Raw genomic sequence first — 10731 nt, forward strand, 5'->3', positions numbered from 1 at the left:
TTTGATTTTCTTAGTCCATTGATCCATAGTTGTTTATTATCAAACTAGATTTTATCTGTTGAACTAGATTCTATCTGTATTCATTATGACTGTATCAAAAAATCTGTGCAAATACAGGGCTCTGGTTGATGCTTGCCTTCAAATAGGGTTCTAGCTTGGAATTGGTTTTGCCTTCATACCCAAATGGGCAGAACAAGCCAGAGAAACACAAGAAAAATGGCAAGTCCAGGTATCTCAACTCCCACTCATGATCATCAGGCAATCATGGAATCCACAAGAAGAAGGCTGGAGGAATCCATGGAGGACACAAATGGAATGCTGAATGAAGCCCAAGTGAAGGAAAGGGAGTCCAATGATACTATAACCAGTCAATTAAGGGATTTGGGAATAAACAATGAAAACCAAAATAAGGAGATAAAAAAGTCCATACATGCGGCGAACGCCTTCTCGGCCAGCGAGGAAGAACGACCACCACACCAGGAGTCTTCTCAGATCACACTTTATTGGAGAGCCTTTTAGTTGAAGGGAGAGCTTGAGCGCAAGAGAGCAAGCAAGGAAATACAGCCGCTTATATAGGGTTTGGAACACGGATCGCTTCAGGATTGGCTGTCCGCCTTCTACCGTCACCAGGTGCCACGGGATTGGCTCAGGATTTACAATGGTGGTGCATGTGCAAAGCTAGGGACCCGCAGTCCCCCCAAGCACTGCCTAACGTGGAGTTGTTTACCTCTAAGCTGCAAGGAAGTGGGTGCCATCTTGTGATGGCGTTTGTCCCGGCTCCCTGCACATACAAAAGTTAAAACAAAGCTCCAACAAAGAATTTTAAACTATCAAATCTGACCAATTAGAAGGAAAGAAAAAAACAGTAGAAAGTCTTAACAGGATGTTAAACCATGGAGAAGATCAAATCTCTGGGATTGAAGACAACTTAGACATCATAGAGAAAGAACAGATAAGTATTCAAGACATGCCCAAGAAATATGATATATCTATTCAATATTTAGAAATACCATAAGAAGGCCTAATTTAAGGCTAATGGGTATAGAGGAGGGCCTAGAGATAGAAGTTAAAGGTCTAGAATTTTTATTTAACAGGATCCTAGCAGAGAACTTCCCAAACTTGCAAAAAGATAGGCCCATTCATATATAAGAAGTGTTTAGAGCCCCTAATAGACCAGACCAGAACAATATATCTCACTGTCACATTGTAATCCACACAGGATCAATTCAGACCAAGGAAAAGATCCTTAAAGCTGTCAAAGAGAAAAGATCAATCACTTACAAAGGGAAACCAATCAGATTATAATTCCAATTTCTCAGCAGTGACAATGAAAGAAGAAGAGCCTGGAATATGTATGCCACATCCTAAAGACAAACACTATCAACCAAAAATACTGTACCCAGCTAAACTATCCTTCATAATGGAAGGACAAATACAAACCTTCCACAGCAAAGAAAATTTGAAACACTATATCTCCACTGAACAAGCCCCACAAAAGACACTTACAGATGTCCTACACATAGAAAACCGAGAAGAGCATGATAAAGGCCAAAAAACAGCCCTAAATAGAGAACCCAAGAATCATACTTAGAACCCAGTCGGCACAGCCCCCAGGAAGGTGGATCTACCAACTACCTCTCAGTCCTAACTGTCAATGTTAATGGAATTCACTCTCCAATTAAGCTTCATAGATTGCCTAGTTGAATCAAAAAGCAAGCTCCTTCTATCTTGTGCCTTCAGGAAACACACCATGAGCCGGGCACCAGTGGCTCACACCTGTAATCCTAACTACTCAGGAGGCTGAGATCTGAGGATCACGGTTCAATTCAGCCCAGGCAGGAAATTCCATGAGACTCTTATGTGCAATCAACCACAAAAAAAGCAGAATTGGTGCCTTGGCTCAAGTGGTAGAGTGCTCGCCTTGAGCTGAAGAACTCAGGGCCTGGGCCCAGTACCAGAGTTTAAGTTCCACGACTAACACAAAACAACAACCACAACAAAAACAAAAACAAAGTCACCCAGACGGAAAAGGCTATGAGACTTTCACGAATAATTAAATCAAGCAAAAAAGGCAGAAGTGGACCTGTGGCTCAAGTGGTAGAGCGCTAGCCTTGAGCTCAGGACAGCACCTGTGTCCTGAGTTCAAGCCCTGGGAAAAGCATACTAAGAAAAGAAAGTCTCTATAATTAGGATACTGTTAGTGACTTGATAGAATAAGGATATTGAGATTCTTTGTGTGTGTCTATATGTGTGTGTGTCTGTGTGTGTGTGTCTGTGTGTGTGTGTGTGTGCTGGTCCTGTGTCCTGAACTCAGGGCTCAGGCACTGTCCCTGAGCTCTTTTTTTTTGGGGGGGGTCCGGTCATGGGGCCTGAACTCTGGGCCTGGGCGCTGTCCCTCAGCTCTTCAGCTCAAGGCTAGTGCTCTACCACTTGAGCCACAGCGCCACTTCCGGCTTTTTTCCTTTTGCTTATGTGGTGCTGAGGAATCGAACCCAGGGCCTCAGGCATGCAAGGCAAGCGCTCTGCCACTGAGCCACCTTCCCAGCCCCTGTCCCTGAGCTCTTTCGCTCAAGGTTAGCGCTCTACCACGTTGGGTCACAGCTCCATTTCTGGTTTTCCGGTGGTTGTTTGGAGATAACCCTGGCTGGCGGTGTTTGCCATAGGACAGAGGTTCTGGATCTTCTCTGAACAATTTCGTTTACCCATTTGGTGTCAGCACACATGTCTCTGAAGTTCTTCTTGGAAATTTTGTTGTTTATAAACTCAAATCAAGGCAGAGAGAGAGAGAATCCCAAAGACACTTGTAAGCCTTTAACGTCATGACCGTCAAAGCTGTTTGGTACAAGGAATACTAAAAAAGACCCAAGGGGAACCGGAGGCGCGGCTTACGTGATAGAACACCAACTGTGAAGGACAGAGCTGACAGGAGCACTAGGGTCCCAGTCAAGTGCAGTGACTCACACCTGTCATCCCAGCCTCTCAGGAGGCTGAGATCTGAGGATCAGGGTTGGAGGCCAGCCTGGACAGAAAAGCCCATGAGACTCTGATCTCCCATGAACCACCTCAGATCAGAAATGGCGCTGTGGCTCAACGTGGCAGAGCATCAGCCGTGAGTGACAGAGCTCAGGGACAGCGCCCAGGCCCTGAGTTCATGCTCCACGGCCACCGACAATAAATACAGCGGAAGACAATTCTAGATTTCAGAAGAAACGCTGTCCTAATGCTGAACAGAAGATGCACTGCTGTTCGAGGTTCAGCCATGACTGACTTGCTTTTGTATGTGCAGGTCCTGGGGCTTGAACTCAGGGCCTAGCTCCTATTCCTGAGCTTTCTACACTCAAGGCTGGCACTCTGTCACGTGAGCCACAGCTCCACGTCCAGCTGTTTGCTGGTTCATTGGACATCAGATCCTCACCACCTGTCCTACGGGGACTGACCTGGAACCTTCACCCTCACATCTCAGCCTCCTGAGTCGCTGGGATTACGGGAGTGAGCCGCTGGTGCCTGGCAAGGAGTTAGCTTCCTACCCTCAGCAGATGAGGAGCAAGATAAATACTAGAAGATCCAAATGTGCAGAGAGGCAGAAATCTGGTCATCGTTTTTTTATTCCATTTGTGTGATCCAGGAGACACACGCTGACATCTAGATCCTTCCCAGTGCAGGACAGCATCTCAAGCCAAGGACTTCTTTACCAAGTACAGCCTTTCATCGTGAACTTTAACCTAGCACACTTTCTACCCGCACTGGACCAGCCATTTTCTCACACATTGCATATCTGGATGCCAAACAATTATCATAAGCAATGCGCATGTCTGATGTCATATATGCACAATACATTCCATTGAAGGCACTGGGCTTGTTCTTCAACCTGAAGAGGAAAAGCAGGAAAGTACTTAAGAGCTCACATATTTGAAGTAGACACACACACGACCTGTGCTTCCTGACAGTATGGCGCCCACAGTCGGCATTTCCTAAGGAAAATAAGATCCTTGGTGGTGCAGGGGATTTCCCTTCAGCCTGTCAGGCTCTGACGCCATGCATGCGGATCATCTCACCCCTCATCCTTCCCCCCATACCCCCCCTCCTCTCACATTCTCTGTTTCCATTTTCACAGATGGACGTTGACTCTTAGGATGGCGTCGTCCTGAGCTTCTGTGTTACTCAGGGAACTGAGACCTGAGGACCTGGGTTCAAAGTCACCCAGGAGGAGAGGCCGTGAGACTTTTACATCTAATGAAATCAAGCCAAGAAGTCAGACGTGGCGCTGTGGCTCCCGTGGTAGAGCGCTAGCCTGGAGATAAAAAGCCCAGGACAGCACCAGGCCCTGCGGCCAAGCCCCGAGAAAGCCAGAGAAAGAAAAGAAAGTCTGCATGATGACTTGACAAAATCAGGGCGTCTGTGATTGCTATGTGTGCATTTGTACTGGGTGTTGAAGTTGGGGCCTGGACACTAGAGCAGGACTTTTGCTGAAGGCTAGGGCTCTACCACTTGAGCCTCGGCTCCACTTGTAGCATTTTTGTGGTAGTTAATTGAGATAAATGTCTCATGGACTTTTACGTCAGAGCTGGCTTTGAATCGGAATCCTCAGATCTCAGCTTCCTGAGTAGCTGGGATTCCAGGCGTGACCACCAGCCCCTGGCTATGGGAACATTTTATGCATGATTAAAACTATTACAGAGGCCTGACCCAGCAGCTGCGTGTAAGGGTATTTCACCAGTCTACAGTCGTCCTGCGGAAAACACAGCTTAAAGGAAATGGACTTAAAACAATAAGAGAAAAAATAGAAACTTACCAAATAGAAGAAGCAGCACTCTGATCCACTGTCATAGAGTTTGTTTGATAATGTCTAGGAGATGCTCCAAGCCAATAGTGGAATAATTGCCGGGACTTTACAAACTCCTAAGAAACAGAGATGCTTTGTGCACAAAGTTTTCTCTGGCTGGTACTAGTGACTCACACCTGTAATTCTAACTCCTCTGGAGTCTGAGATCTGAGTATCTCGATTCACAGCTAGCCAGGGTGGGAAATCCATGAGACTCTTTTCTTTTTTTTTTGGTCGGTTGCGGGGCTTGAACTCTGGGCCTGGGTACTGTCCCTCAACTCCTCAGCTCAAGGCGAGCACTCTACCACTTGAGCCACAGAGCCACTTTTGTTTTTCTAGTGATTTATTGGAGATCAGAGTCTCACAGACTTTCCTGCCCAGGCTGGCTTTGAACCGCGGTCCTCAGATCTCAGCCTCCTGAGTCGCAGGGATGACAGGCGTGAGCCACCGGCGCCTGGCCCATGAGACTCTTATCTCTGGGAACCACCAAAAACCACACACAAAGCAGAAGTGGAGCTGTGGCTCAAGCTACGGAGTGTGATCATGGAGGGAAAAAGCTCAGGACAGTGCCCAACCCTGAATTCAGGCCCCAGGACTGGCACAAATATAATTATTTGTGAACATATGTCTGCATTTCAAATTATTGTTTTTAAACGTTGCTTTCAAAATTGCTTGTGTGTGCGCGCGCGCGTGTGTGTGTGTGTGTGTGTGTGTGTGTGTGTGTGCTCAAGTGGTACTCATGGCTCTGAGTTCAGTTCCCAGGTCTGGCATGAAAAGAAGAATGAGACATAGAAGAAGGAAGAAGGAAGGAAGGAAGGAAGGAGGGAAGGAAGGAAGGAAGGAAGGAAGGAGGGAAGGAGGGAAGGAGGGAAGGAGGGAAGGAAGGAAAGAGAAGGTAAAAAGGAAAGTAAGTATAGGAAAGCAAATCAATCTAGTGAAGTCAGAACAGGTCATTTTGTAAGCCATAGAACTCATATTTTGTTCTTATTTCTCACTGAACTATATTTTGTGGAGTCAGTAACTGTCAGTGAACCAGGTAAGCAAGATCCAATGAGAAAGACACAACACATTATTTCCCTTCTTCTAGAAAGGATGAAAAAACTTTCCACTCCTGGATCTTGAACTCAGGGCCTGGGCACTAACCCTGAGCTTCTTTTTCTCAAGGCTGGTGCTCTACCACGTGAGCCACAGCACCATCTCCAGTTTTCTGGTGGTTCATTGGGAATCAGAGTCTCATGGACTTTCTGCACAGGATGCTCTGAATCTCAGTCCTTGGATCTCAGCCTCCTGGGTAGATGGATCACAGGCGTGAGCCACCAGCGCTTAGCAGACTCTTCTTACTCTGTCATAGGAAATGCGATTTCCTTTCTTACGGAAGGAGAGACTCGGAGACGTACCAGTGTATCCTTGTTGTTAATCTTCAGCAGGCTGGCATTGCGGTCAGCACATGACCTTTTGCTGTTTTGCCACGTGGTATAAATATGATATGGAAGATAACATCTATTTGCGTGCCACAGCCAGTTTGGTGGACAAGGTTTACATTTGTGCCCTGGAAGGAAAGCGTCCTTTTATTGAATAGATCTTCAGCCTCTTGCCATTTCCTGTCATCTCTATGGGACATGGACCCAGTTCACTGTGTTTTCTTCAGGTCATTATTTTATTTTATCTCATTTTGTGCAGTTCTGGGGCTTGAACTCAGGATCTCCTGCTCTTCCTTAGCTACTTCACTCAAAGCTGATCCTCTACCATTGGAGCCTCAACTCCACTTCTGGCTTTTTGCTGATTAACTGGAGAGAAGAGTTTCACAGACTTTCCTGCATGGGTCGGCTTTGAACCATGATCCTCAGAACTCAGCCTCTTCAGTAGCCAGGATGACAGGCGTGAGCCACCAGCGCCCGGCTTCTACTGGCTGAAATTTTGAACTGAGGCCATCTATAGAGAAGTGTGTTTTCCTATCTATCATTTATTAATCCTAATAACAAATTGAGATTTTATACAACCTTTATTGTAATATTAAAAAAATCTTTAAAACATAAATTCCGACTAGAGACTTTGATCTAATTAAACCTTAGTAAAACTGCAGAATAAAGAAAATGCTTATAGTCTTAATACTCTTTTTTTTTTCAGTCCTGGGGCTTTAACTCTGGGCCTGGGCACTGTCCCGGAGCTCTTCAACTTAAGGTGAGCGCTCTACCACGTGAACTACAGCGCCAGTTCCATTTTTCTGAGTGGTTTATTGGAGATAATACTCTCATGGACCTTCCTGCCCAGCCCGGCTTTGAACTGGGATCCTTTAGATCTCAGCCTCCCGAGTAGCTGGGATTACAGGGATATGCCACTGGCTCCCAGCCTTAACACACTTGCATAAACATTGTTCCTGGGCATTGGGGGTTGTGTAGTTATAACTCTATTAGGATTGTCTTTTAGCTATGTGGAGCTGTCAGCAATGCATGCATTAGGCTTCATTCCTTCCTTATTCAGTGGGTGTAGCCGGGCGCCAGGTGCTCAGGTCTGTCATCCCAGCTATTCAGGAGGTTGAGCTGAGGGGATCAAGGTTCGAAGCCAGCCCAGGCGGGAAGGTCCGTGAGACTCTCAGGCCCACAGAACCATCCATAGGCTGGAAGTGCAGCTGTGGCTCAGCTGGCTGAGCTCCATTGAGCCTAGAACTAAAAGGCTGAGGGACAGGACCCGTCAGCCTGCACGCGGTGAGGTGTGGGGTAAGACTCTGAGCTTTCCTTCCGGGTCCCATAAGCCGCCCTCAGGGCCCTGCAGAATTACCTGGCTCTTTTTCCTGGAGCTCACGACACAGCCGGGTGGCCAGGGTTTGCAGGGCGATGGAGACATTCTGGATCTTCTCAGAACAATTGAAGTTATCCACTTGTTGTAGAAACACATTTGTCTGACGTTCTTCTTGGACATTTTGCTTTTTATAAACTCCACATTAAGAGGAGAAAGACAATCAAAAAAGACATTGTAAACCCTTAATGTCATGACCTCAAAAGTTGTTTTTTTTAACAAGGAATACTAAAAAAAGACCAAAGGGGGACGAGGAGACATGCTTTAGTGGTAGAAAGACAACTGTGAGGACTAACAGCTGGGCAGGAGCGCTAGGCTCTGAGCCAGGTGCCGATGGCTCTCGCCTGTCATCCCAGCCGCTCAGGAGGCTGAGATCTGAGGATCCCAGTTGGAAGCCAGCCTGGGCAGGAAAGTCCCTGAGACCCTCACCTCCAATGAACCACCAGCAAACTGGGAGTGGAGCTGAGGCTCAAGTGGTACAGCGCTAGTCTTGCGTGAGAAAGCTCAGGGACAGTGCCAGGCCCTGAGTTCAAGCCCCAGGACCAGCAGCACACACAAACACTGGGTGATACGTACTCAGGCCCCCCAAGATTCCTAGTCCAATGAAGAGCAGTAGAAGGGAGAGGAGAGTCAGACCCAAAGCTGCTCCAACGCACACATGGGAAGACACCGGAGGCGCTGTGGATCACAGAAGAGAAAAACAGCGTTCAGCTCCATTCATTCCTACAATGCCATTCATTCCTTCATTTTGCTTTTCTTCCTTTCCTGCTATGCAACCTGTAAAAGACTTCGTTAGACACCCTAGGTCACAGAAAAGATATCCACTGATCAAGATGCTCTGCGCTTAGAACTCCAAAAATTAAACCCCCCAAAAAACAAATCCTCAAAGAAACAACTGCCCCATTCATAAGTGGGCTAACTATGACGTAAATTAAATTGGCAGCGAAGGAGAGAGAGAGAAGCAGATGGTATTGAGGCAGGAGAAAGGCTGGTCTTCAAGCCATAGGCCTCCTCTGGCCAAGCTGGAAGTAAAGAAGAGAGGAAAGAAGAATGGCCCACAGAGACAGGAAGCCTTGCTCAGCTTCTCTGGCCATGAAAGAAATGCAAATCAACACAGCATGGAGCCACCACCTCACCCCCGTTAGAATGGCGACCATCAACCAATCTAACCACAGCAGATGCTGCTTTTCACTGCTAGGATATCCTGAAGTCGTTGTGTTCTAGTAACATGGTAGAGTAACCACCAGGTAATCCTTCTTAGACCTCACAGTTGATACCGAAGTCACTGTAACCAGACAGAACTGAAAAACGATTATGAAACTTCATTTCTTTCGATGGAGGAAAATGACCTTCACGGAAAAGAATGAGAAAGTCAAGATTTTCACTTAGGTCAGAATGATAAATTCAAGAGTTGCTTTTAGGCCAGGCACTGGTAGCTCACGCCTGTAATCTCGGGTACTCAGGAGGCTGAGATCAGAGGATCGTGAGACAAAGCCAGCCCAGACAAGAAGGTCCATGAGACATTTTATTTCCAATGAACCAGCAAAAACAATAGAAGTGGAGCTGTGGCTCGAGCGGTAGAGCGCCAGCCTTGAGCGGAAAAACTCAAGTGAGAGCTTCTGGCCTTGAGTTCAAGCCCAGCAGTGGCAAACACTGGCAAACGCATGTGCATGTGCTCATGTGTGCCGCAGGGGTGCATTGTACAATGCGCACACACACAAACACACAATCACACTCACAGTCACACGGCTTGGATCCTTTGGATAATTCAAATCAGCACTGGAGAGAAAATTACGGACAGTAAAAATATCAGATCTCTTTCTTCATTGCTCTGTCCCTCTGTCTGTCCCCCTGTCTGTCTGTCTGTCTGTCTGTCTGTCTGTCTCGCTACCTCTGTCTTTGGCTTTGTCTGTCCCTCGTACCTCTGTCTCTCAGACCCTCTGTCTCTTTGTGTCCATCTCTCCTTATGTGCCTCTGTCCCTATGTCCATCTGTCTGTCTTTCTCTGTCCCTGTCTGTCCACTTCTTTATGTCTTTTTCAGTCTCTTTCTTTCTCTCGGCCGCAGTCTCTATCTCTCTATCCATCTCTGTCTGTCCCCTGTCTCTCTTCAGACCTTTCCAGTGTCCCTCTTCTCTCTCTCTTACAAAATCAAGTGAAAAATCACAAAATACATCCAAAGATGGCTTTCCTGGACAACATGTAATCGTGAGCCACAGAAGTGGACACTTTGTACAATTTCCAAGCACTTTCCTCTACCTTGATCGTAATATTCAAAAGTAGAACACTTACAAGTAATGGTTGTTGTGTGATTTCACAAATCCAGGGCTTGAATAAAAGAGCTAGAAGCATTTGGGGAGGCGTAATTAAACATTCAAAGTGGCTACTAACCACCGCCCACCGTACCACACACTCCCAACTCCACATTCGTACCTTTTGTCTCCACTGGGTCCAACTCCTGGATCTTCTCCGTCTTTCCCGAGTTCTGGAAGTTTAGATCCGCGTATATAATTTCTTCTTCCGACATGGAGGGAGGTGGGAAGCAGGTGGAATGAAATGCTGTTGTTGGAAAAGGCAGAGTTGACTGTTGGATGCTGGACGGAAGGTGGACACTGAGGCTTTGGGAGCAGCAGCCGCCGCCCTTCCCCAGCCGACCCTGTGTCTAACACAGCTGAGCTGATCAGCTCCTCATCGGGGATCTCCAGCAGGACTGCGTGACGGTGGCAGAGGAAACATTTCTCTTCACCAGCCTCTCTTCCTCTTTCTTATCTCTACACATGCGTTCTGCAGAAGCTCAGTTTGCTGTGTTTCTGCTGGTTCTGGGGTTTGAATTCAAGCCCATCTGCTCTGGCTGTACTTTCTTGCTCTAGGATGGTGCTCTACTACTTGAGCCAGGCCTCTAGGCCTGCATTTCTCTGGTTAGCTAGAGTAGGGTTTGGACGACTTTATCTGCCTTGGTTGCTTTGAACTGGGAGCCTCCAAGTTTTACAGCACTACTTTGAGCAAAAGAAGCTCGGGGGACAGCATCCAGACCGAGTGGAAAAAAATAAGATGAACCGGGTGCCAGTGGCTCATTCCTGTAATTTTAGTGACTCAGGAGGCTGAGATCTGAGGAT

General features: G+C 46.9%; 1 protein-coding gene across 1 annotated transcript; it reads right to left on the reverse strand.

The window, feature by feature from the left end:
* Nucleotides 1–3594: 3594 nt before the first annotated feature.
* On the reverse strand, nt 3595–10285 carry LOC122098835 (C-type lectin domain family 12 member A-like). The gene is made up of 6 exons (XM_042669295.1): nt 10049–10285; nt 8195–8296; nt 7601–7756; nt 6220–6371; nt 4793–4899; nt 3595–3868 (listed from the first exon to the last, which is right to left on the reverse strand). The coding sequence occupies exons 1-6, from the start codon at nt 10140–10142 to the stop codon at nt 3718–3720; spliced, it is 762 nt and encodes a 253-aa protein (XP_042525229.1). The 5' UTR covers nt 10143–10285; the 3' UTR covers nt 3595–3717.
* Nucleotides 10286–10731: the final 446 nt, after the last annotated feature.

Source organism: Dipodomys spectabilis, unplaced genomic scaffold (genome assembly GCF_019054845.1).
Source record: "Dipodomys spectabilis isolate Male_0828 unplaced genomic scaffold, ASM1905484v1 ptg000493l, whole genome shotgun sequence".
Classification (NCBI taxonomy): domain Eukaryota; kingdom Metazoa; phylum Chordata; class Mammalia; order Rodentia; family Heteromyidae; genus Dipodomys; species Dipodomys spectabilis.